At 42.9% G+C, this 27,731-nt stretch overlaps 3 protein-coding genes and 1 pseudogene across 5 annotated transcripts in view; 3 read left to right on the top strand and 1 right to left on the bottom strand.

Moving 5' to 3' along the window:
* The first annotated feature begins 264 nt into the window (after positions 1-264).
* Positions 265-14,939, top strand: acot11b (acyl-CoA thioesterase 11b). Of its 3 annotated transcripts, none has more exons than XM_023971432.2 (17): positions 265-569; positions 767-833; positions 1,714-1,912; positions 2,149-2,218; positions 2,385-2,445; positions 2,786-2,887; positions 3,026-3,161; positions 7,892-8,045; positions 9,150-9,269; positions 9,542-9,680; positions 9,907-9,962; positions 10,226-10,292; positions 10,460-10,543; positions 10,919-11,052; positions 11,236-11,367; positions 11,621-11,747; positions 13,728-14,939. In XM_023971432.2, the coding sequence occupies exons 1-17, from the start codon at positions 373-375 to the stop codon at positions 13,884-13,886; spliced, it is 2,004 nt and encodes a 667-aa protein (XP_023827200.1). In that variant the 5' UTR covers positions 265-372; the 3' UTR covers positions 13,887-14,939. The 3 variants fall into 3 exon arrangements, with proteins under 3 accessions (XP_023827200.1, XP_070291165.1, XP_070291166.1); XM_070435064.1 differs by having other exon boundaries at positions 770-833; XM_070435065.1 differs by lacking the exon at positions 767-833.
* Positions 14,940-15,022: 83 nt separating this feature from the next.
* lrriq3 (leucine rich repeats and IQ motif containing 3) lies at positions 15,023-21,240 on the bottom strand. Its single transcript, XM_070435373.1, has 6 exons — positions 20,158-21,240; positions 19,448-19,771; positions 19,206-19,336; positions 18,501-18,700; positions 16,927-17,656; positions 15,023-15,370 (listed from the first exon to the last, which is right to left on the bottom strand). Exons 1-6 carry the CDS (start codon positions 20,434-20,436, stop codon positions 15,199-15,201), a joined length of 1,836 nt encoding a protein of 611 aa, XP_070291474.1. The 5' UTR covers positions 20,437-21,240; the 3' UTR covers positions 15,023-15,198.
* A 9-nt stretch (positions 21,241-21,249) lies between these two features.
* Positions 21,250-27,255, top strand: LOC111952592 (fucose-1-phosphate guanylyltransferase-like; annotated as a pseudogene).
* A 140-nt stretch (positions 27,256-27,395) lies between these two features.
* The window catches only part of tnni3k (TNNI3 interacting kinase), a 52,718-nt gene continuing 52,382 nt past the window's right edge, over positions 27,396-27,731 (top strand). Inside the window, exon 1 of the mRNA XM_023971428.2 lies at positions 27,396-27,524. Within this exon, the coding sequence (XP_023827196.1) occupies positions 27,485-27,524 (40 nt within the window). The 5' untranslated portion in view covers positions 27,396-27,484. The remainder of the gene's footprint in view (positions 27,525-27,731) is intronic.

Consider the following 27,731-nt stretch of genomic DNA (forward strand, 5'->3'; position numbering starts at 1 on the left):
ACCAGTGATGTATTTAAACCCTTGATTGCTGACGCTATGTATTGGCCATTGAGWGTCTCGGWAWCCGCCGGTCGGCCATATTGGCACTCTCCATTAGGAGCAGTCATAGGAATTCATGGAATTCTACAGTATTTCAATTAAATGTTTCAATGACAAAATCACATGTATTTATTGGTTGTTTTTGTTTGTAGTGGGGACAGTAACAGTACTCTGATTTTTTATTTATTTGTATGTTTAGCTCACATAATATATTTAAAAGTATGCATTAAGGTGTCTGTAATATAATATACGTGTCAAAAACGAAACTTGACGTTAATAAATGCATTTCTATAGCTTCCAAAATCTTTTTGAGAACGCAGGAGGAGAACCAAGATGGCTGCGTGGTGGAATCAGTATTCCAATGTTTTTATACATCATTGCATGCATGCCACACAGTTGAGTCCGAAGAATGAAGGAATTGGCAGAGAGTGGGTGGTGTGCAGATTTTTTTACACGAGACTGAAAAGTTTTGTTTTGCTTATTCATTCATGCAAATGTGACCTGACCGTCTGCAGAAAAGTTCCCTTTGGGTAAGTCTATTTTATTGTCTTGGGAAATTATGTAAAAGGTTTAAAGAGCGATTKCCTAGTCATTGTTTTTACTCTGTCACGTTTTACTCTGTCAATCTATTCCATCAGTGAGTGACTCATTCCACCACGCGTATAGCCTAGTAGTCTCATGAGTGTGAGATAAAAACCGAATAACTGGACGAATCCCGTTTGTACAGTAGACCAGTCTATTGGACGTCACTGCTACGGCTCCACGAAGTCGCATGTCCGGCGAGCACGAGACAGGTGACCATTTATTTGAACAGACAGTTGATAATACAAATAGACTGCAACATTCTATTTTAGCCGTGATAGAAGAATACACTGTAGTCTATTCTTTTGAAGTTGATTTCGTTTCAACCAGATGTGTAGTCTACAGTCAGGGGAGTCTTTCGAGTTTCCTATCCAATTCACTCAGGGTATTATTATACAGCATTACATAGTGTTCATCGAGGGAAAAACATGTTTTTAAGCAATCTGTCTGATGACAAACTGAGCTGCAGATTTTTCCCAAGTAAAGCACCTTGTTTTGTGAAGCACAATAACTATTTTGTTGGGGCAGTTGCTCTGGTCCAAAATGAGTGTGCTGCTTGAGCGAAGTATTATTTGAAGGCACAAAAACAAGAGAAAATTGCAAAAAAAAGAGGAACAACATGTTTAATTGAGACGTGATTACTCCTTTGTATAAGTTATTTTGGTATTTCCATGAGACCCATTGTATAARCAAAGCAGTTAGGGTGGGAATTGCCTCTTGTTCACCTATAGTCCTTCTGAGAGGCTTAGCTCAGACTGAAATAATCTGTTTTGTTCTGAATTATTTTTCCWTGTAACTAGATTAAGATTTCCTCGAATGTATAAATAGGGTGCCTCTAAGACCTTGGCATAATGAACTAATATAATCATTTATTCAAAGAGCTTGAATAACTACAATATTCTTTATCGTTTGTATTCTAAAACCAACCTAGCAGCAGCACCTTTTTTAAGAAGTGAAACGGTGTACAATAAATTAACACTTATAACACTATAAATTGTTATAACACCATGCATGACACACTAGATTGAGACTATCCCTTTCAAGTACTGTAATAAACTTTAGCTTCTACTTTTCCCGTGTCCCGCTGTACAGTCCAGAGTCATGTCGTGTGAGAAGGGCGACGGAGACCCCATGGAGGATCCCCTCTTCATCCTGGAGAGTGGCGAGGTGTACAGGAACCCCACAGAGGTCAAGATGAGCCAAATCGTGATGCCCTGCCACGCCAACCACTGTGGAGAGCTCAGCGTAGGACAGCTGCTCAAGTGGATGGACTCCACAGCCTGCCTGTCTGGTGAGCTATGACCTTAACCTCATAGTATGACCTCTAAAGAAAAAGTGGTCCCTCTCAAATCCCAACCTGGGGCTCTGGTCCAAAATAGTACACTTTTTGGAAATAAGGTGTAATTTGGGACACTGACTGCAGCCCTCCGAGACGTAGCATGAGATCAACAGCTATGGAGTCCTGTCAGCTGAGAAGGCACGTATGTACTGTACATGTGATGTTTGTGGACCTCTATGTTGTCACAGCTGAAAGACACGCTGGGTCTCCCTGTATTACTGCCTCTGTTGACGACATCCACTTTGAGCACACTATAGGGTAAGTATTTCACTTCCTGAAACATACCTTTTCAGTATATTTACAGTGACTTATAGCTTTTAGCTTAGCYACAGAAAGGAGGGGCTGGTGTTCTTCTGTTCACACTGTAACCACTGTCCAATGTTGATCATAGAAATGTATGTTTGTTTGTTTATTTTTTACGCAGAGTCGGACAGGTTGTTAACATCAAGGCAAAAGTGAACAGAGCCTTCACATCCAGCATGGAGGTTTGTGGGGACACCATCTTTGATCTTTGTGTAGTAAATATTGAATCTATTGAATTGTTGTTTTGAAATCATTAATAATGTATGTCGGGGAGAGAAATGATACACAATGCTGTTCCATAATAGAGGATCCCTGTTTACAACCTGTGTTCTTTACTGTAGAATCTAGTCCCGTTTTCATTCACCAAATGGTAACCTATGCTCTGCGTTCAATGATAAAAATGTACAATTAGGGAATAGAGGGCACCATTTGGKACGCGACCTTACTAATATATGTATGTAACAATATGTCTGGCACTCTGCCTGGTGTCATGATATGATGCCATGTGGGCACTATCCGCAGGTGGGCATCACGGTAAACTGTGAGGACCTGTTCAGTAGCTGCCAGTGGAACGTGTGCAATGCCTTTGCCACCTTTGTGGCRCGACGCACCGAGGAGGGGAAGGTGAGGGCTGAAGAGCGAGGGGGCACCCATCTTGGTTTGACAGTGTTGGACGTATCAACCACATCAATATGTCATGCWTCAATAGGAGGACACACACACAGTGTTGGGGTGTGTGTGTGTGTGTGTGCRCGCACGCAGGTGCAGCTGAAGCAGGTGATTCCACGGACGCAGACCGAGCAGATGGAGTACAGCATCGCTGCAGAGAGGAGGAGGATGAGACTGACTCATGCTGAGATCATCACAGACCTACTGAGCAGCAACACAGCTCAACTAGGTATTATACTGCCAACACACAGCTCAACTAGGTATTATACTGTCAACACACAGCTCAACTAGGTATTAAACTGTCAACACACAGCTCAGCTAGGTAGTATACTGTCAACACACAGCTCAGCTAGGTATTATACTGTCAACACACAGCTCAGCTAGGTAGTATACTGTCAACACACAGCTCAGCTAGGTAGTATACTGTCAACACACAGCTCAGCTAAGGAGTATACTGTCAACACACAGCTCAACTAGGTAGTATACTGTCAACACACAGCTCAACTAGGTATTGTACTGTCAACACACAGCTCAGCTAGGTAGTATACTGTCAACACACAGCTCAACTAGTATTAAACTGTCAACACACCAGCCTCCATCACGCTAGCTAGCTACTTCTACTGTCAACACACAGCTCAACTAGTATTAAACTGTCAACACACAGCTCAGCGGTAGTATATCTGTCTAACCCAACAGCTCAGCGCTAGGTAGTATACTGAAACAAGCAGCCACGTAGATAGCTATAGTATACTGTCAACACACAGTCTAAGCTCAGGTATTCAACTGTCCAACACACAGCTCAACTAGTATTAAACTGTCAACACCAGCTCAGCTAGTGATACAGTATACTGTCAACACACGCTCAGCTAGGTAGTATACTGTCAACACACAGCTCAGCTAGGTAGTTATACTGTCAACACACAGCAGTGGTTTTGTCCAGCTCAGCTAGGTATATACTGTCAACACACAGTCAGCTAGGTATTATACTGTCAACACACACAGCTAGGTATTATACTCAGATCAACACGTCAACGTATTATCTGTCACACAACAGCCCACACAGCTCAGCTAGGTATTATACTGTCAAACACCAGCTCAGCAACGTCCACACAGCCGCTAGTAGTAAACTGTCAACACAACAGCTCAGCTAGGTATTATACTGTCAACACACAGCTCAGCTAGTGAGTATACTGTCACACACAGCCACACAACCGCTCAACAGGATCTACTGTCAACACATAGCTCAAAACACGCTCAGCTAGTATCTACTGTAAACACACAGCTCATAGGTTAGTATACTGTCAACACACAGGCTCAACACGAGTAGTATACTGTCACACCACAGCAAGCTAGGTATTCATACTGTCAACACACAGCTCAACTAGGTATTAATACTGTCAAAACACAGCTCAGCTAGGTATTATTCGTCAACACACAGCTCAGCTAGTAGTATCACTGTCAACATACACGCTCAACACACAGCTCAGCTAGGTATTACACTGTAAACAACAACAGTCAACTAGGTAGTATACTGTCACGCACCACAGCTCAACTAGGTAGTATACTGTCAAACACACACACACATCTCAAACTAGGTAACTGTCAACACACAGCCAGCTAGTATTATCTGTCAACACACAGCTCAACTAGGTATTATACTGTCAACACACACCAGCTCAACTAGGTATTATACTCACATACAGCCTAACACACAGCTCAACTACGGCTTAGTATACGTCACACAACAAACACATCTCAACTAAGGTAACTGTCAACACACAGCTCAGCTAGGGAGTTCTCTGTCCACACAACAGCTCAACTAGGTATTATACTGTCCCAACATACAGCTCAGCTAGGTATACACTGTAAACAAACAGCTCACTAGGTAGTATACTGTCAACACACGAAACACATCTCAACTAAGGTAACTGTCAACACACAGCTCAGCTAGGTAGTATACTGTCAACACACAGCTCAACTAGGAATTATCTGTCAACACAGCTCACATAGTATACTGTCACACACAGCTCAATAGTATACTGTCAACACACACACAACCTGAACACTCAACTAGGTAACTGTCCAACCACAGCTCAGCTTAGGTACTATTGTCAACCAGCTCACTATATAACACTACACACCACAGCCAACTAGGTATTAAACTGTCAACACACACCCGCTCAGCTAGTAGTAACTAACTGTCACAGCCACCAGCTTACACACAGCTCAACTAGTATATACTGTCAACACAGCTCACAGCACATCAGACATCAACACACAGCTCAACAACGCTGCAACACACAGCTCAAACACCTGACCAGCTCAACACACAGCTCAACACACAGCTCAACACACAGCTCAACTAGGTAGTATACTGTCAAGACTTTGGAACTATGCATTGAGTCTTTCCTGACCATGTGGATCTGACCAGGGAAATCCTGTAGTTACAGCTTATGATTGCTCTTATTCAGGCCTAAGTATAGTTTATATGGCAGGGGTGGCAGACTCTTTCCATAGAGGGCCGAGTGTCTGCAGGTTTTTGTTTTTTCCTTTAAATTAAGATCTAGACAACCAGGTATGGGGAGTTCCTTACTATTTAGTGACCTTAATTTATCAATCAAGTACAAGGGTGAAGCGAAAACCAGCAGACACTCCGCCCTCCGTGGAATGAGTTGAACACGTGGTATAAGGACCCTACAAGGCCCTAGTTACAGTTTATAAGGACCATAGAAATAGAATGAATAGAACGGCCTTTGAAGCTCTGACCCTGACTATTGACTGGTAAACTCGTGGGTGCACTCGCAATGGTTGCCTGGTATTGTGATTCAATAATTTCCATGGTATTTTGGAATATTCTATCAACTGATGGTGGATTGCCATAGTAATSTAAATGTTCATTAAAATGATSCTAACTGATGTGGCTCATGCAATGGAATGTATATTTTGTAATGTCAGTTGAGTTGACTCAACAAATCAAAGCACAGATTGGAGGGTACACTTCCTGGTTTTACTTCCTGGCATGGGTACACTCYAATTGGATGCCAGTCCACCTATTATGCCATCATTGACTTGAATGGAGACACCCTTTTTATTCATTCTGTTTCTATGATAAGGCTTCCTTTAAGGCCCTAGTTGGAGCTTACAAGGCCCACATACAGTGCATTCAGGAAGTATTCAGACCCCTTCCCTTTTTCCACATTTTATTACGTTACAGCCTTATTCTAAAATGGATGACATTCATTTTGTTCCTCATCAATCTACACACAATACCCAAAATGACAAAGCGAAAATGTTTTTTRGACATTTTTGCAAATCTATTCAAAATAGAAATACCTTATTTAGGTAAGTATTCAAACCCTTTGCTATGACAATCAAAATTGAGTTCACGTGCATCCTGTTTCCATTGATCATCCTTGATGTTTATACAACTYAATTGGAGTCCACCTGTGGTAAATTTATTTGATTGGACATGATTTAGAAAAGCACACACCAGTCTATATAAGGTCCCACAGTTGACAGTGCATGTCGGAGTAAAAACCAAGCCATGAGGTTGAAGGAATTGTCCGTAGAGCTCCGAGACAGGATTGTGTCGAGGCACAGATCTGGGGAAGGGTACCAAAACATTTCTGCAGCATTGAAGGTCCCCAAGAACACAGTAGCCTCCATCGTTCTTAAATGGAAGAAGTTTGGAACCACTAAGACTCTTCCTAGAACTGGCTGCACGGCCAAACTGAGCAATCGGGGGAGAATTGGCCTTGGTCAGAGAGGTGACCAAGAACCCAATGGTCACTTTGACAGAGTTACTATGTGGAGATGGGAGAACCTTCCAGAAGGACAACCATCTCTGCATGACTCCACCAATCAGGTCTTTATGGTAGAGTTGCCAGACGGAAGCCACTCTTCAGTAAAAGGCACATGACAGCTCGCTTGGAGTTTGCCAAAAGGCACCTAAAGATTGAACTCTTTGGCCTGAATGCCAAGCATCACGTCTGGAATAAACCTGGCACCATCCCTATGGTGAAGCATGGTGGTGGCAGCATCATGCTGTGGGGATGTTTTTCAGCGGCAGAGACTGGGAGACTAGTCAGGATCGAGGGGGAAAATGAACAGAGAAAAGTACAGAGATCCTTGATGAAAACCTGCTCCAGAGCACTCAGGACCTCCGACTGGGGCGAAGGTTCACCTTCTAACAGGACAACGACCCTAAGCACACAGCCAAGACAACACAGGAGTGGCTTCGGGACAAGTCTCTGAATGACCTTGAGTGGCCCAGCCAGAGCCCTGACTTGAACCTGATCGAACATCTCTGGAGRGACCTGAAAATAGCTGTGCAGCGATGCTCCCCATCYAACCTGACAGAGCTTGAGAGGATCTGCAGAGAAGAATGGGAGGAACTCCCCAAATACAGGTGTGCCAAGCTTGTAGCGTTATACCCAAGATGACTAGAAGTTGTAATTGCTGCCAAATGTGTTTCAACAAAGTACTGAGTAAAGGGTCTGAATATTTATGTTAATGTGGTATTTCAGTTTTTTTATATCTTTTTTGCAACATTTTCTAATTGTTTTTGCTTTTGCTTCGTCATTATGGGGTATTGTTTGTAGATTGATGAGGGGAAAAACGATTTAATCTATATTAGAATAAGGCTGTAACATAACAAAATATGGAAAAAGTCAAGGGGTCTAAATATTTTCCGAATGCACTGTAAGTCCTCAGGGCGGCAGGGGGTTAAGCGTGTTGGGCCAGTAATCGAAAAGTTGACGTAAATGTAGTTATAGCTTATAAGGTCCTAGTTATAGCTGATAAGGCACTATTTATAACCTTTACATGTCACAGGATACCGCAGATGTCCAAGTCCCACTTATCTCTAATATGAAATGATATCAGTGGCAGTCACACCCGTGCCCAGCCTGGTGAACAGCAGCATTACAGTCTAGTGTGTGTCTGTGTGCGTGCCAACAGGAGAGTGTCAGGAATACCAGGGTGCGGTGTCAGCAGAGCGAACACGGGTGGAGAGCGTGGAGTTGGTGCTGCCTCCCCATGCCAACCACCAGGTCAGCACCTTCGGGGGTCAGATCATGGCCTGGATGGAGAACGTTGCCACCATCGCAGCATGGTGAGTGTCTGGTCTGTAGCCTGTCCTTCTCATAGAGATAAKGAGGTTTCTTACTGTGACAGAATATGGAGATAGTTAGTATATATTAAAGGCCCCATGCAGATGTAATTTCTGGGTAACAAGTACCTTACTGTGATTGTTTTTCAATTAAAATTGTCAAAAATAAACAAAAATATCAATATCTCAAGCAATAATTTTGCTAGGACTGTCTGAGTGGGGAGGGGAAAAGTAAAAACTAGCTGTTATGGGCAGAGAGGGTTGGACCTCTCTTTCTTATTTGTCTATTAACTAGTTAACTGCCTGCTGATGTCACCAGGCAGACCAAAAGCTCTTACTCTAAAAGGGCATTATCATCATTTGAACGGTATTATTCCAACCTCATAGTGTGGAAATATATATAACACAGAAAAATCACATTTTGACTGCACTGGTCTTTTAATATACACTGAACAAAAATATAAACACAACATGTAAAGTGTTGGTCCCATGTTTCATGAGCTGAAATAAAAGATCCCAGAAATGTTCCATAAGCACAAAAAKCKTATTTMTTTTACATTTTGCGCACAAATATTTGTTTACATCCCAGTTAATGAGCATTACTCCTTTGCCAAAATAATCCATCCACCTGACAGGTGTGGCATATCAAGAAGCTGATTAAACAGCATGATCATTACACAGGTGCACCTTGTGCTTGGGACAATAAAACACTTTAAAATKTGCAGTTTTATCACAACACAATGTCACTGATGTCTCAAGTTTTGGGGGAGCGTTGCTGAGGAATATTTCTGTCTGTAATAAAGCTCTTTGTGGGAAAAACTCATTCTGATTGGCTGGGCCTGGCTCCCACCCATGGCTGCACCCCTGCCCAGTCATGTGAAATCCATAGGTTTCAATTGACTGATTTCCTTATATGTAACTCAGTAAAATCTTTGAAATTGTTCCATGATGCATTTTATATTTTTGTTCAGTGTATTTAGTAGAATGAGTAGATGATCTAAACCAGGTTGACGTTTTCTTCTGGAGAATAAATGTGATAATGCTCTTAGTCTAATATGCTCTCTTTCCTTCATTCCCTCTCTCGCTCATCTCACTCTTACTCTCTAGTCGTCTGTGTAATGCTCACCCCACTCTGAGGACCATAGACATGTTCCACTTCCGGGGCCCGTCTCACATCGGTGACCGGCTGGTGCTAAAGGCCATTGTTAACAATGCCTTCAAACACAGGTGAAACACAAGTCTTATTCATTAGGCACCAAACTGAAGAAAATGAGAACCACTTGTTCTCAACCACAGTCCAATAACAACCGCCTGTTTTCGTTTCTGTTGAAAAACGTAGATTTTTTGTTGTTGCTGCGGTGAGCCCTAATGAACCGAATGAACTCAATTTCAGCTTTGAGGGATATTTACTGGCAACATACAATGAATGGGAAACTGGTATGGCAACCTTTTATGTTTGTATGATATTAGTCTATGTAACCTATTTGTGGGTGTTCCAGTATGGAGGTGGGTGTATGTGCAGAGGCCTACCAGGGTGCGGGTGCGTTGCGGCACATCAACAGCGCCTTCATGACCTTTGAGGTGCTGGACAAGGACAGGAAGCCACGTACATTACCCCGGATACGACCCGAACCTGTGGTGAGTTCTGCAGATGACCTCAGAAGAACAGGCTGTTGGACCTGTGGAGTGTGTGTGAGAGCTAGAGAGTGTGTGTGTGTGTGTGTGTGTGTTTATGGGGGTCAATGTATATTGAGAAATGCCATATGGTTGTTGAATTTGTAATGTTAAGAGATACATGCCTCTGCTCATCCAATGTTGGTGCAGAACTGTGAAAGCCCATTTCACTTGTTTATTTAATTGTCAGGATGGGAAGAGGCGCTATCAGGAGGCTATTGCTAGGAAGAAGATCCGTCTGGATAGGTGAGATGAAAATCATCACAGTACTATTCCCCATTTCTATCAGTTAGTGCAGGGAGTGTCAAACTCATTTTGCCCGTCCAGTAGATGAGCCCCCCCGCTAAAAAGAAATTATATACAGTATATCATTTTTTTGCTAWGACATCATGCCAGGCCATATTAAATCAGGCTGATTGAGTGATACCCCTGAATTAGTGTGTAAACCAAACCATTGAGTCAACACATTTTCATCTGTTTTGACATCACTATACACTGTCTGTTTACAGAAAGTACATAATCTCCTGCAAGCAAACGGAGGTTCCTCTGTCTGTGCCCTGGGACATCAGCAACCAGGTAACACACAAACGGACCACAACCTACTACTACTACTCCTAGATGAAATGTGTTTTGGGGTTTGGTAACAGATTTAACTCTCTACTGCCTCCCTGTGTACTGGCCTGTGCTTGTTTTGAAACAACAATCATTCTTCTGATTCTGAATCCAAACCTTATTTTCCCCAGATGTATCTCAGCTACAACAATGTGTCTGCACTGAAAATAATGGCTGCTCGAAGCAACTGGATGTTAAGCTCTGAGAAAAATAAGGTTAGTATTGTAAGTAGAAAAGTGTAAGAATATGATTGAACACCATTGATATTATTCATTAGAATGATGTTGAAGGATTGCATGTGCCCCCTCTCCTCCTCCCCACTGTCTAATCAAATCATTACTTTCTAATGCACAGTCATAGTTGCACCCCCCCCGAATTCGGCCCRCACGTTGATTTGATTAAGTTGGGACTGGGAGGAAGGAATGTGCAACAAGTCAACCGTCTTTCTTAAAGGAGCTAGCTACATATAACATTCCACTAAATAGCACTAAATGTCAATATAATATGTCTGTGGTAGTAAAGGAATAGGCTCTGCTTTAACCTGTAAAGATTCTATATTCATGATATATTCCTTCCTGATCTGTTCCAAGGTCAGTCTGTACACGCTGGAGGAGAACCAGATACTGTGTTTTAAGGTGGAGACTCATGTCACTGTCCCTGCTGAACAGGCATTCCATCTGCTCTCAGATCTGCGCAGGAGACATGAGTGGGACAGGCATTACCAGTGGGTAACACATTCACAACTGATGTAGTCACAACAGTCACAGCTAGTCAGAACACAGCCACAAGTGGTCACAACCATTCACAAAGTAGTTACTATAATCCTTTTGATATCCATGGATTGAAATCTACATTTGGATTGAAACCTCCATTTCACAGTGTGCCWTTTCCCTTTCGTCCTATGTAGAAAATGTGATGTGATCATCCAGGCAGATGAGGATGACACTATCTACCGCGTGGCCACTCCGTGTGTCAGTAAGGGGGGGAAGGGCCAGGACTTCATCCTCCTGGCCTCTAGGAGGAAGCCCTGTGACTCCAGGTAACACTGCCTGTCTGTCATCCATCAGCAKCCTGACTTCATCAATATGCTTTATGTTTTGCTTGGTCAATGTTCCCCAATGACTCAACAATCCTTCCTACTTTCCAATGGCACTACATTATTTTTGTGTTCTCACTTCACCATAACTTACCCGGGTCTGGTTGTGTCCCACAGTACTGTATCTATCAACCTGCCCAATTCCACATCTTTATCACGCTCTAATGGTGCGATCCACCTCTTCTGTCCACCTCAGGGACCCGTACCTGATTGCCCTGCGCTCTGTCACCCTGCCGACCCACCCTGCCACTGAGGACTACACCCGGGGGGAGGTGCTCTGTGCCGGCTTCAGTATCTGGGAGGAGTCCAACGCTGTCACCAAGGTGGGCCAATGGGGCTCTTCGCTAGCTAAGCGAAAAGCTTGCCTGGTCCCAGATCTGTTTGTGCTGTAAAGCTGACTTCTATGGTCATTGTCATGTCAAACATGACAGCAACCGTAGTTGGTAAGACAGTAGAAACAGATCTGGGACCAGTTAGCTCAGTGATTTTCTTCATCCCACAGTGTATACACCTTATCCTGTAAGTTGAGTGTGGAAAGAAGTGCAAGCTTTCTACCCACCCTCTTCGGGAGGACAAAAATAAATTGAGTTTTTACATCTTTTTCTTTTGTTGTTACATACACATTTTAMATACATGGTACTTTTTATATTTTTCTACAGTAGTTACATAGCAAGAATAAAGACATTTGATATTTTGATATACATTACATCTAGATAGATAAACTCAGCAAATAAAGAAACATCCCTTTTTCAGCACCCTGTCTTTCAAAGATAATTCGTAAAAATCTGAATAACTTCACATATCTTCATTGTAAAGGGTTTAAACACTGTTTCCCCTGCTTGTTCAATGAACCATAAACAATTAATGAACATGCGCCTGTGGAACGGTCGTTAAGACACTAACAGCTTACAGACGGTAGGCAATTAAGGCCACAGTTATGAAAGCTTAGGACACTCAAGAGGCCTTTCTACTGACTCTGAAAAACACCAAAAGAAAGATGCCTAGGGTCCCTGCTCATCTGTGTGAACGTGCCTTAGGCATRCTGGAAGGAGGCATGAGGACTGCAGATGTGGCCAGGGCAATAAATGGCAATGTCCGTACTGTGAGACGCCTAAGACAGCGCTACAGGGAGACAGGATGGACAGCTGATCGTCCTCGCAGTGGCAGACCACGTGTAACAACATCTGCACAGTATCGGTACATCCAAACATCACACCTGCGGGACAGGTACAGGATGGCAACAACAATTGCCCAAGTTACACCAGAAACGCACAATCCCTCCATCAGTGCTCAGACTGTCCGCAATAGGCTGAGAGAGGCTGGATTGAGGGCTTGTAGGCCTGTTGTAAGGCAGGTCCTCACCGGCAACAACGTTGCCTATAGGCACCAACCCACCGTCGCTGGACCAGACAGGACTGGCAAAAAGTGGTCTTCTCTGAYGAGTYGCGGTTTTGTCTCAYCAGGGGTGATKGTCAGTTTCGCGTTTATCGTCGAAKGAATGAGCGTTACACWGAGGCCTGTACTCTGGAGCGGGATTGATTTGGAGGTGGATGGTCCGTCATGATCTGGGGCGGTGTGTCACAGCGTCGTCGCACAGTGCTTGTTGTCATTGCAGGCAATCTCAACACTGTGCGTTACAGGGAAACCATCCTCCTCCCTCATGTTACCCTTCCTGCAGGCTCATCCTGACATGACCCTCCAGCATGACAATGCCACCAGCCATACTGCTCGTTCTGTGCATGATTTCCTGCAAGACAGGACTGTCAGTGTTCTGCCATGGCCAGCGAAGAGCCCAGATCGCAATCCCATTGAGCATGTCAGGGACATGTTGGATCGGAGGGTGAGGGCTAGGGCCATTCCCCCCCAACATTTCTGGGAACTTGCAGGTGCCTTGGTGGAAGAGTGGGGTACAATCTCACAGCAAGAACTGGCAAATCTGGTGCAGTCCATGAGGAGGAGATGCACTGCAGTACTTAATGAAGCTGGTGGCCACACCAGATACTGACTGTTACTTTTGATTTTGACCCCCCCCCCCCCCCCTTTGTTCAGGGAGACATTATTAAATTTCTGTTAGTCACGTCTGTTGGAACTTGTTCAGTTTATGTCTGTTGTTGAATCTTGTTATGTTCATAAAAATATTTACACGTTACGTTTGCTGAAAATAAACGCAGTTGACAGAGAGGACGTTTCTTTTTTTGCTGAGTTTAGTACTTCTACATTATACATAATGTTTTCAGTCAAATATTATAGAACATGCGCTTTTTTTTTTTTTTGGACCACATTGTCTCTTTGTTTTACCTCAGATCTCCTACTACAACCAAGCCACGCCAGGAGTCCTCCCTTACATCTCCAACGACATTGCAGGCCTTTCCTCAAGCTTCTACGGCACCTTCCACTCCTGCAACAAGTACCTGGAGGAGAACAGAGACAGCCTGGCCGTCCTGCCCCCCTCTGACCTGTGACCGAATGGTTTCCTCATGCTGGCCCAGCACCTCCTACCCTATCCACCCCTCTCCTCCTTAGGAGATCTAGGAGATAGTTCTGGGATACCCCCCTCTCGACTTCAACTGCCAAGGAAATCAGGACTTATGCATTTCTAAAATGTGGGATTTTCAAATGTGGGATTAGTCAAAGGACTTTTTGTTGTTACTACTGTTACTGTCTTTGATGTGATATTCCAGTGTACATTTTCTACAGTACAAGTTACTTACTTATTGCAGTTGTGCTCTGTATTAAATGTTAGATCTTATCTGGGCATTAAAACAGTTAGTAGCCCTATGAACATGAGAAGTATGCAAATTAGTTTGTTATGCTGCAGTTAGGCTCCCAAGTGGCGCAGCAGTCTAAGGCACTGCATCTCAGTGCAAGAGGCATCACTAGAGTCCCTGGTTTGAATCCAGGATGTTCCACATCCGGACGTGATTGGGAGTCCCATAGGGCGGCTCATAATTGGCCCAGCATCGTCCGGGTTTGGCTAGGGTAGGTCAACTTTGTAAATAAGAATTTGTTCCTAACTGACTTGTCTAGTTAAATACTCTTAGACTGCCAGAACTTAGCCTGGTCCCAGTTTGGCATGACAATGACCATGGCAATTACTTGGCTATACAGCACAAACATATCTGGGACCAGGCTATTTAGACCTAATCTTTTTAAAATGTGCAATACTACRCTCTGTATTAAATGTTAGATCTTATCTGGGCATTTAAACAGTTAGTAGCCCTATGAACATGAGACATGCAAATTGGTTTGTTATGCTGCAGTTGAGTCTGACATGCTTGTACATGTTCTGCCTTGKCTCTAGCTACTGAACTGTGGATAAAAAAAGCAGACTAGTTCATGCCTGAGCATTTAGATGCAGCTTGTTTTAAAATACTGGGAGGATATTTCCTACCTCATTGAATCATGTTTGTAATCAACCTTTCAAATCTSTAGTCAAGATGTACATTGACTGTAATTTTGATTTGAGAGACTAATCTCAGAGAGACAAACGGTTAGCTTTAAAAAAAAAAAATAAACAGATGTGGACAATGGCCAAGTATTTCAACATGAGTAGACGCCATGAGGTGAATGAATTGCTGTGATTTCACTCAAACAATAAACACTAGACCTTGGTTTGACCTCTCTTGTTCATCTTCCTGGAATCCTCACATTCCTTACTCCTTGTGGTTTCATAAACAKAATTAAAGATAAACAAATAGCCCCCCAAAATACAGTTCATAGCATTTAACTCTTGAGAAGCATGGTGGAGGGATACAGGGGGACCAGAGGTGGTGATCAGGCAGTCTGGTTGACCGGTACAGGATGCAGGACCTCCATCTTGGCATGGCTGGCCTTCACACTGGCCACTCTCTCCTGGGCTCGGAGGAGTTGGTTGGTGTGCTTCGTGGCCAGATAAGTGTCTCTGTTCACTCTGGATGTAATGGCCTCCTCCTTTAGAGACTGTTGCCTGTAATACGTAACAGATAACACGAGAATGGTCCCACTTTAAAATAACTTCCAAGGCTTTATGAAGCCTTCAAAAACCATTTATAACACTCATAGATAACACTCACTCAACATTCATAGATGCCTCTCAAATTATCAATAATCATGCCATGCTAAATACAGTGCCTTCGGAAAGTATTCAGACCCCTTGACTTTTTCCACATTTTGTTACTTGACAGCCCTATTCTAAAATGTATTAAATATTTTTTTCCCTCAGCAATCTACACACAATACCCCATAATGACAAAGCGAAAACAGGATTTTAGGCAAAAAATTAAAAAAAAAGATACCTTGTTTACATGAGGTCGCAGGAATTATCCGTAGAGCTCTGAGTGGCCTCCATCATTCTTAAATGGAAGAAGTTTGGAACCACCAAGACTCTTCCTAGAGCTGGCCRCCCAGCCATACTGAGCAATCAGGGGAGGAGGGCCTTGGTCAGGGAGGTGACCAAGAACCCAATGGTCACTCTGACAAAGTTCTAGAGTTCCTTTGTGGAGATGGGAGAACCTTCCAGAAGGACAACCATCTCTGCAGCACTCCACCAATCAGGCCTTTATGGTAGAGTGGCCAAATAGAAGCCACTCCACAGTAAAAGRCACACRACAACCTGGTCTGATGAAACCAAGATTGAAMTCTTTGGCCAGAATGCCAAGCGTCACGTCTGGAGGAAACCTGGCACCATCCCTATGGTGAAAYATGGAGGTGGCAGCATCATGCTGTGGGGAGGTTTTTCAGTGGCAGGGACTGAGACTAGTCAGGATAGAGGCAAAGATGAACAGAGCAAAGTACATAGAGAGCCTTGATGAAAACCTGCTCCAGAGTGCTCAGGACCTCAGACTGGGGCGAAGGCTCATCTTCCAACGACCCTAAGCACACAGCCAAGACAACGCAGTAGTGGCTTCGGGACAAGTCTCAATGTCCTTGAGTGGCCCGGACTTGAACCCGATCGAACATCTCTGGAGAGACCTGAAAATAGCTGTGCAGGAACGCTCCCCATCCAACCTGACAGAGCTTGAGAGGATMTGCAGAGAAAAATGGGAGAAACTCCCCAAATACAGGTGTGCCAAGCTTGTAGCGTCATACCCAAGAAGACAAGGCTGTAATCACTGCCAAAGGTGCTTCAACAAAGTACTGAGTAAAGGGTCTGAATACTCATGTAAATGTGATATTTCAGTTTTATTTTTTTCATAAATTAGCAAAAATTTCTAAACCTGTTTTTGCTTGGTCATTATGGGGTAGTGTGTGTAGATGAATGAGGGTAAAAATGATTTAATCAATTTTGGAATAAGGCAGTAACGTAACAAAATGTGGAAAAAGTCAAGGGGTCTGAATACTTTCCGAATGCACTGTAGGTGGTAGAAAAAAAGGTCTGTTATAACATTTCTTATATATTATTATTATACATTTCACATGAAGCAGCTACAGTATTTAGGCTTTATAAATGGTTTTAAAATCATACTGAATGACAATGATAAGATGATGAGTTTAGAGGTGATCCTCTTGCTGACCCTACAGTACCTGTCCTCTATGCATCCCATTATGCGTTCCCTCTGAATCCTGGACTGCTGCCTGCTGCTGGCAACCATGACACTCCTCTCCTGCTGGGTGTGACTCTGCCTCTGCCGCACAGCATGCCTGTTGACCGTCTTGGACAGGAAGGCATGCTGCCTGCTGAAGGCGACAACCATGGCCCGTTCCGATGCACGCCTCCTCTTCTCCTCCAGGAACACAGCGTGTCTCTGCCTGACCTCCTGCACCTCCCTGTCCCGGCTAGCTCTCAGCAGGGCCAGGGCCCCCTCCACCTCCTTCTGCTCCTTCTCTCTCACCTGGAGCACTACCTCCCTGCGGGCCTCCAGGAGGCCGTGGCGCTGGCCCTGGGCGCCCTCCCTCCGAGCCTGGGAATGGGCCACCTGCTGGGCCCTCCTCTGCAGGGCCTCGGCCTGCTCCCTCATCCGGTAGGCCCGCTGGATCACCTGGAAGGGGGCTAGGCTGATGGAGCCAAGGCAGCGACCCATCAGACGCTTCTCGGCGTTGATTAGGGGTGGTCGAGGGTGGGGCAGCTTGGGTGGCTCGGGACGCTGTGTGTGGAACAGGCGGATGGCGCTGCGGATGTCCCGTCCCCCCTGCTGCCGGGAGATGAGCATGTTGCTGACAGGCTCGACCTGGTGGACCAGAGCCTTGAAGCCGATGAGGCGGAAACACATTTTCCCAAGCTTCTCTTCATAGAACTCCTCTGCAGCAGTGAAGTCTGATCAGAGACAGACAAGATCATCACAAATATACTCCAATAACACTATTGTGATGATTAGAATGGTCATACTGGAGTCTAATGTTACTCTTACAGCTGCACACCAAATGACACCCTATCCCCTATATAAGTCCTTGGTCAAAAGTAGTGCACTATATAGGGAATAGTGTGCCATTTGAGATGCAACCTACCTCTTTCCGCCTCACTGTACTTGGCTCTGTTGGACCTCATGGTCTTACTGTTCTGAGGGGTGTTATGCGGAGGACTGATGTCTTTCTGTTTCTTGGCCTCTAAAGACGCCTGGCTTGTCACCACCTCTTGTAAAATCTGTCAAACAGGGGAAAAAACACTTCTTTAGTTCACATGTAATTACATATATTGCATGGGAAAATGCATGGGAAAACGAAAACAGCTGTCACAGAAACATGTCAACTTTTTACCTCTGGGCTACCAGCCTGCACCAATTTCTTCAGATTGACATACAATCTCTTGATTTTCGCATCTTTCTCCTCGTGCCTCTGCAAAACATTCTCAGATCATGACAAATGTTGTTTACTAAAACAGAAACTCTACAAATATTATCAGATGTTTGCCTGGTTGTTTATTTTTAAATGGTTTCACAATGACAGTATTCATAGAACTTATACATGACCCATTTCATCCATGTCTGCAAATTAAAGTGGAATAATGGAGGCCATAAAAGCTGGATTGAGTGGGTGTTTCATTCTAGGAGTATCAAGYGTCTTATAGTAGGAGTAATGATCTACAATCAGGTCCCCCCTGTCCATGTAATCTTATTTATTATGATCTAAAAGCAAAACGGATCCTAGATCAGCATTCCCACTCAGAGCCGGTTGACACTGAGCTACATTGCAGGGTGTAATGAAATTATTGGGGGTCCAAACCTGCAGGTGCTGTTTAGCTGTGCACTCTTTGACCCATGTCTCCCCCTGGGTCTGTTGACTGTCTGTCTCCTCAGAGGCAATGGGGGACAGATGGACTCTGATGCTGAACCTCTCCCGGCTCGGCACAGCAGGGACAAGTCTGACAGAATAAAAACAGATAACATTTCAGTGAAACACGATGACACAGAATACACAAGGAAAGAGAGGTGATTGTCTGCGGTCAATGAGCTATAGGAAAATGATCTCCTATACGAGGCTTTGGTTTCCTATATAAATCAATTGTTTAAAGGGATAATCAGAAGTTGAAACAATAACAGTGTTCTCCGCACCACTGTTTCGGTAAAAAGCTGAGGGATGGGACTGGAGAAATGTAATTACTCTCAAAGGACTGACCATCAATGATCWAAAAATTATAGTTTTAACCATGTTTTGAGGCTATACAGTGTTTGTTTACAAACATTGGAGTAAAACAAGCTAATATTTGGGGTTCTGATGGGGTGCGACAGTTATATTCTTCAAGAATCAATGTGTACATATCATTAATTTATAAGTCAAAATATTGATGTAGCAACTGCTGATTGCCCCTTTTATGGAATACTTGTGTCAATTTTCATTGAACAGTATGGCAACAGTAAATGCTTTACCCAAGCCTTTTTCTGGTCAGATGTCCCCTGATCCACCGTTGGATGATCAACGTTGGAGAATAAACGGACTGGATCCTATTGACCTCTGATATAATCTTATGGATTGCTCTCATTTCACTCTGATAAGGCCCCTGGATGAGATATTTTAAATGTTTATTGGAAAATTATGGAGCATACACCATGGATATAACATGGGAAACACATTTCAAATGACATCAAGGAGCACAAGAAGGCCTACAAACCATCTTAGCTGCTGGATAGAGGTTCAAGTAAAAATTATGACAGAGGGTTTTGAAATGCAGAGGGAGGATCCAGTTTTCAATTATCTCCTCGTCAGAGACCACAAAGTTATCCAGAGCCTTCAGTGACCAGATGCTGTTGATGATGCAGTGTCTGTAGTTTCCCTTTAGGCTGAGCGGTGTGTCGTAGAGGGTCAATGCTGTGAGGTTAGGACAGCCTGACAACCCCTCAATGTTCTTTCTAGTCCCCATGTTGTTGTCATGGAGATGGAGCAGCTGGAGTCGTCTCAGGCTGTCCCAGAACACTACGCCKGGGAGTTGGGTTATCTGAAAGACAGATGGAATACATCTATCTAGCTCTGGTCCAGGGCTTTACTGCCCATTCCTCTATTAATGAGTAGCAGTAACACCCTAGACCAGAGCTAGAATACATCATGCTCACATTTCATATTCTGAATGCAAGGTATCTGCAAAATTCCAAAAAAGAGAGCAAGATACAGTATTAACCATGATGCTTAGTATGATACAGAATATACATGGTTTAAAACAATCAGATACAGACAGTATCAATCAGGTATAGCAAAGGAACCTTGATATACCACTCAAATCAAGTGAATTGAGTCATATCTAGGTCTCCCTCAGAAAGAGGTCTTCTGATATCAATGGGATTTCCTGGTTATATAAAGGTTAGGCCTTAATTAAATAAAAAGTACCTGATTTCCTTTAAGATCCAACTTCACTATATGCACACATGCGATGAGAGCATCTATCGTGGATATAAAATTGTCCGCCAAGATGCATACTCTTAGAGACCTGCAGCTTCCCACATTATCCACGTTTTTCAGCAGTAAGCAGCTCAGATTGACCATAACAACCTGTTGAGGGTCAGTCTCTTTCTCCACCAGGTCCAAACCTGGTCCCTGTCCATGGCTTAATATAAGGGACTCCGAGCAGGTCACCAGGTATTTCCTTTGGGCATCAAGTGAATCCATTTCTTTAGTGGTCTTCACATTTTCCCTCTGGTTTGAAGAGGCATATTACACATGCTAGTGGTCATAATACAATAGTAGCCTAGCCACATTTGTTTAAAAAAACTGAACAAAGTTAATAAAACCAAAAGTTAGCACGTAGAACATAGGACAATCATGAGTTGATTGTAAAATATTTTGCTATTTCATATAAGWTTTTTGCTCAGTCTTGCTCACTGTTGCAGTGCTGCGGTCTCTGTGAACGGCAAGGTTTTCATGTTGTCATGGATACAGTTAATATGTACATTTGCGCTGTGCGGAAGCGTCAGACAGCAAGCATGGTGTGTTGACCGTGCGTTTCTCGCTTTGCTGTCATCCGAATAAAATAGGTGTTATCATAAACTTTTGGCCAATGTCGATATCGACAACTAACTGTATATATGACGGGGTTATTGGCTATTTAAACGTCTGAAAGAAACGAACGGATGACTAAATGTTGAAAATAAATGTTTATCTGAATGTAGGCTATGAATTGGATTGCGTTTATCATTGAACATTTAGCACACACATTTCTACAATCATCACAAGTCCTACACTAGCATAGTTGGCATCATGCCTACAAAACCACAGGTGAAGAGAAGAACCACCAATCATAAAACCACTTGTTGTAGCCACAGCCTTCTGTTTCACTTAATCTATTCAATAATTTGTTACTTCGTAATTAGTCTTGCACTGCCAGACAGACCGGCTTCGTTTGGCCGCCATGCTAGTTTTGCAGAGATACATTGTAGCCATGACCATCGCGCATATTAAATACCATGTGACTAAACTCGGAAATGAGACAGGCAACAACACTACAGCAGTTTAGTCAGAGCATTTCAATCCATATCCACAATAAGTGTTTAGGCTTTTTTGTTAAAAGGTGAATGTTATGTAACTCATTCTACGCATTATTAGACCACTTTACTTTGAGCCAGAAAAATGAACGAACAAATAAGTAAAAAGTTGCAAATCGGAACAAGTGAGAAACTTCAAAGATTTGATACTTTACGTGGTAAGTGTAGTCTTATAGAATTAGGAATTCATAGGATCTCTATGTGTAGCTTGTTGTAACTATTCATACTTGAAGGCTTCAATGCAAAAGCTTAATTTACCTGGCCTAAGCTTTTGCTGCTAAATTTGATTGATTGGCTGCATAGGCTAGTCATACTCTTAAGGAGCCTATCGTTACTCCTTATGTTATTTTCAGAGGTGAATCGATTCTCAATTTCAATACGGTTGTTGAAACATAAAGCCCTTTACTTTCATATCACATCAAAACATACACTTTCTGTACACWGGAAGACACTATAGGAAGACACTAGAATGGCTGGAATGGAATTAATGGAACGGAGTCAAACATGTTGTTTCCATRTGTTTGATACCAATACCATGAATGACATTCCAGCATTACAATGAGCCCGTCCTCCTATAGCTCCTCCCATCAGCCTCGACTGCTGTAAACTGTTTTAATCGGCATTATCACCATTGCAGCCAACAGTATTTTTCAGTGACAACATGTTTCTGGCGGCCTTCTTCCTTTACACACAGATGTTCGGAGAATGCCAGAGAGCTAATTAGCACAGGTGGTCCCTCTCTCTTTCGTCTGTCATCCGTAAACTCGTGCTATAGCATGGAGATATGTCTGTGTGGGAACACTAATGTGTATCAATTTAATTAACCTTATTGTTTAAATATATATATATATTTTTTTTTAAATCGCTGACATGAAAGAAAAGGTCCTTATGCTTCCAAAACCGTACCGCAAGTGATGTGTTAATCTTAATGTTCAGACCAAGTGTCAGGGCTCTTAAAACTTTGTATGGGTACATGGGAYGGTAGCGTGTCACCTGGCCAACATCCAGTGAAATTGCAGAGTGCGAAATTCAAAAAAGCTAAATTCAAATATTAAACATTCTTGAAAATATATGTGTTATACATCAAAATAAAGCTTAACTTCTTGTTAATCCAGCCGCCGTGTCAGATTTCAAAAAGGCTTTACGGCGAAAGCAAACCATGCGATTATCTGAGAACAGCACCCCGCATACAAACACATGAAAATCATATTTCAACCAGGCAGGTGCGACACTGTCACGTCCTGACCATAGAGAGTCCTTATTTTCTATGGTGGAGTAGGTCAGGGCGTGACTGGGGGGTTAGTCTAGTTCATATTTTCTATGTGGCGTTCTAGTTTTGTTTTCTATGTTGGTGTTTGGTATGATAACCAATTAGAGGCAGCTGGCTATCGTTGTCTATAATTGGGGTTCATATTTAAGTAGCATTTTTCCACCTGTGTTTTGTGGGATATTGTTTATGTGTAGTTGCATGTTAGCACTCCATTGTCGTCACATTTAGTTTATTTCTTTTTTGTTTTGTGTGTTTCTCTATTAAATATGTGGAAACCATATCGCGCTGCACCTTGGTCCGATGATTATTCCAACGATCGTGACAGACACAAAAGTCAGAAATAGTGATATAAAAAATGCCTTACCTTTGATGATCTTCTTCTGTTGGCACTCCAAAAGGTCCCAGTTACATCACAAATGGTCCTTTTGTTTGATAATGTCCTTCTTTATATCCATAAAAACTCACTTTTAGCTGGCGCGCTTCAGTCAATAATCCACTCAGTTTCCCTCCATCAAAAGGCATACAAAATGAATCCCAAACATTACTAATAAACTTTTCCAAACAAGTCAAACAACGTTTATAATCAAACCTTAGGTACCCTAACATATAAATAAACGATACAATTTAAGACGGAGAATAGTATGTTCATTACCGGAGATAAATAAGAAAGAACGCGCTTGGAAACACTACAGCCAAAATGGGAGCCACCTAGAAAAACAATTTTTACAATTTCTGGGTCATTTTTCCAAAAAGCAGCCTGAAAATCTTTCTAAAGACTGTTGACATCTAGTGGAAGCCCTAGGAACTGCAATTTGGGAGGACTTGGGCTTATAATTATAGTACTAGCCATTGAAAATAGTGGTAAGCTGATTTTTTGAGGGGGGGGGGGTTTGTCCTCGTGGTTTCGCCTGCCATATCAGTTCTGTTATACTCACAGACATACTGTTAACAGTTTTAGAAACTGTAGAGTGTTTTCTAACTAAATCTACCAATCTATATGCATATCCTAGCTTCTGGGCCTGGATAACAGACAGTTTACTTTGGGCACACTTTTCATCCGGATGTCAAAATACTGCCCCCTACCCCAGAGATGTTAACAAAACTCCCCTGTACAGAAGACGCCTTCGTCCAATGACTCTTATGTGTAACGCAATGGAACTGATAATCAATACCAAGAGTTAGGCTAGTCACTAATCATATGCCATGTTGTGTTGGAGAGCATCAAAACTGTGATGTATCATGTATAATTGTGAATGACTGATCTACAAATAATAATGAGTTGTTATTTATGATGCAAGGTGATTTGTAGATCAATCATTCGGCAGTCGCCTGCACTGTCGGCTTCAATGTCGAACAAGTCCACATAAGCTAATATATGTGCGTCATATAATGTACACCCTAAGAACTCAAATCTGATTTTCTTTCTATATCTAATCTTTTTTTCTGACTGGCCACTCCGTTTTACATGTGACCCATATCARTTCTGCGCATTCACTCTGGTAGGCCGTCAATGTATATAATAATTTGTTCTTAACTGACTTGCCTAGTTAAATAAAATGAAAAGAAGTAGCACACAGATGCAGTGCTCATTTCCTGTCACTGTTCAATTCAATTGTAGGGTGGTTGTCATGGTAACGGCAGGTCATGTTAAAAAAAAACGAAACAAAAAAACAACACTTCAGTGTAAAAAATAGCATCCAGACAGAGGTTACATATGTAGGATGGTGGTTTAAATCATAAGTCAAAAGATCAGATTCCTTGTGTTTTTTGTTGTTGCTGTTTACACATTAGGGACAAGATCAGATAGGTATCAGATATGCAAATAATTTGGAAACAAGTTCTGAATTGGGCTGCCTGTCTAAACACAGCCATGTTTGTTTTTCATTTAGGTAAGCAGGTGCAACCTGGAGAGTTTTGGGATCTAGTTGTGTTAACTGCTGTGGATGACGAGCAGAGAGAAGAATATGAGCTTCAGATCTCAGAGAAACTTGAGAGGAAAGAGATCCCACTTGGCATTCCTTATCACGTGTTCTCAGATCCACCTGGAGCCAAAATAGGTGAGGATAACCTACATTATTGTTCTGTTTCTGATTTCATGATTCCGATATTAAGTGTCTCAGAGTAAAATAGTGCTGCTCTAGGATCAGAATTTGAATCAGAATCACCTTCATTCATCAAGTACAATTTACACATACCCAGAATTTGACTTTGTTAAGTGGCTCTGCCAGCAGTACAAACATATACAGACAGAATATATACAGAGGAATTTACACATAATCTACATTCAGTATACAAAATATAGGTACAATAAACATAAAACAATTACACATGATAGAAGAGTATAGGTGCATTTACACATTTTCCCGTTTGGATTTTTAGGTCACATTGAATAAGATTACATGGACAAGGAGGACCTGATCCTAGATCAGCACTCCTACTCTGAGACACCTGATACATACAGCCCCTGATTTTGTTGAAGCATTTCGCTTTGACTGAATTGAACTTCTCTCTCAGGAAATGGAAGCACGACACGGCATTCTCTACAACGGCTGGAAGACATCTATGGAAAGGCGTTGGGTGGATACAGGGTCCTCCTAATTCATGCAGGTATAATCACTCATTCATCTACACTTTAGTCATGATTTACTGTGTGAATGTAACATTTTCAAACCGTTTAGTAGTTGGAAATTATGTAAAAGTGATATAAATGTAAGATAGGCCTATATTATTGAAAAATGGTATGCAAGAACTACTGTACGTCTACTGTAAGACACTTTGGATAAAAATGTCTGCTAAATGGCATGATTGTTATTGACTGTTTTCAAATTGCTCTGATTTTCCTAGGGGTATTCAGCCAGCGTTTGCCCAATGCCAGTGCCCTGGGGAAATCTTCACCCCCATGCCCCTGGGAGATCCTCTGTACCAGATGCTGGAGCTCTAACTGTCCGTGTTTGTCAATTTCCCCTCACACATGAAACCGGATGTGCTGGTGACCAGTGTGGATTGTATAGAGCTCTACAGCATAGCAGTATCAGATTTGACAGGTCTGGTTGACAGGTCTGGGTTCACTGCTCTAGCCAATCCCTCCCCCATCTCCATTGGAACCACACACCAGCAGGAGAAGTTTGGATTGGCCAACATGGAATACAGGACCTGCCTCCATTTCCTGCACAAACCTAGTGTCAAGAAGATGCATGACAACGGTGTTGTGTGTAAGATCGAGGATAGCTTTGTGTCTGTCGAATGATGCGGAGTATATCTACACAGACAGTACATATGTGGACTACCAGACTGCGATGTCTTTACTTAGTCTGTTCAGAGAGGTGCGTCCTTTGGGCTAAGAGATAGATGCCTATTGGGACTTCCTACAGGCCCTGGGTTCCCAAGCCATGGTGGCGTACACCAACAACATGGCCAACGTCACCAAGCATCAGAGCAGCCTGGTAGAGATGCTTCAGAAGATGTTCCACCGCCTCAAGGGAACCCCGCTCAACGTGGTGGCCCTCAACCACTCCAAGTTCTACCACATGGGTATCACCACCGTGTACCCCTTCTACCTCAGCGAGGCACCGTGCCTGAGGGGCGTGCTGGGCCTATACAAGGTGCTAGGTTGCAGCCAAAACTTCAGCTTTAAGGTTTGCTGTGAGATGCTCAGTGACTTGAAGCCCGGTTCYTCTTTATCTCCAGGCTCTGTGGTAGAGTACTGTAGGCTCGAGGACGCTGGCTACATGGGCGGGCGGACCATCCTATTGGGTAGAAGTGGGCCAGAAGGTGCCCGATGGAACCTTCATGCACTCCCTCTGCGTGAACCGCCAGGGCCAAACAGGTGTCGCCGCCTTCGGCATAGAGGACAACCTCAAAAAGCCTGTGGGGGCCCCTGCAAATATGGAGGGGTTGAACCTGTCAGATTGTTGGGCGTATTTAAAAATGTGTCTATGGGGAAATTATATGGTAATGACAATCTATTTTTTAACAATGACTGAAAAGAATTGCAAAAAATATTTCAAAGTTGTGTGTCTCTTTATTGTTCTAAGCTTGTATGAGGCCTCATAGCCATCAGTTCTGATTCTATTTCTATGTGCATTCCACTGGTGCTCTGCTCTATTTTTGAACACAAGTGTAAAGGACGGCTCTTGACATCCTATGCAGAGTTCTACAACTGCACCATCGAGAGCATCCTGACCGGTTGCATCACCGCCTGGTATGGCAACTGCTCGGCATCTCGGTGCTACAGAGGGTAGTGCATCACTGGGGCCAAGCTTCATGCCATCCAGGACCTATATACTAAGCGGTGTCAGAGAAAAGACCAAAAAATTGTCCAAGACTCCAGTCACCCAAGTAATAGACTGTTCTCTCTGCTACCGGACGGCAAGTGGTACCGGAGCACCAAGTCTAGGACCAAAAGACTCCTTAACAGCTTCTACCCCCAAGCCATAAGACTGCTGAACAATTAATCAAATGGCCACCCGGACTATTTACATTTGTTTTTACACTGCTGCTACTTGCTGTTTATTATCTATGCATAGTCACTTTACCCCTACATACATGAACAAATTACCTAGACTAACCTGTACCCCCTTACATTGACTCGGTACCCCCGGTATATAGCCTCGTTATTGTGTCACTTTTTTTTTCAGGCCAAAAAATAATTGAAAACTGACCGATGGCTTGTGCAAGACAATGTAAGGTAATGGCCACCTGCTGTTTGAAAAGAGCAACACACACACAGATCAGTTGTCATAGTGGTCAGGCATTCCTCTCAGAGATGTATTTATTTTTAGCCCTCATGATCCCTCTTTATCTGGTCCTGCTCTATTGTGACTGAGATAGGGATAGTGTTACTGCTTCACTCCTCTGTTCCACCAAACTATACAACGTACACAGGAATAAAAAAAAAAGAGGTTCAATGGGAAATTATAAATCAAGACCAACTCAGACATGTACAGGTAATGGCTTGTTCTCTTTCAGTGTTTTGTGCTGCCTAAGAGTATATGTCAGGGTCTAAATATGTACTATAGAATCCTATTAAGAAGCTTTGCTTTGAAAAACGTATGTCCAATAGGGCGGTAGTAACTTTTGCTGCCATTTTTTTTTTTTACCTTCAATTCTTCCTTTGGTAATTAAACTAGGATACAGAGAACTTACATTATTTA

Source organism: Salvelinus sp. IW2-2015, linkage group LG26 (assembly GCF_002910315.2).
Source record: "Salvelinus sp. IW2-2015 linkage group LG26, ASM291031v2, whole genome shotgun sequence".
NCBI classification, from domain to species: Eukaryota; Metazoa; Chordata; class Actinopteri; order Salmoniformes; family Salmonidae; genus Salvelinus; species Salvelinus sp. IW2-2015.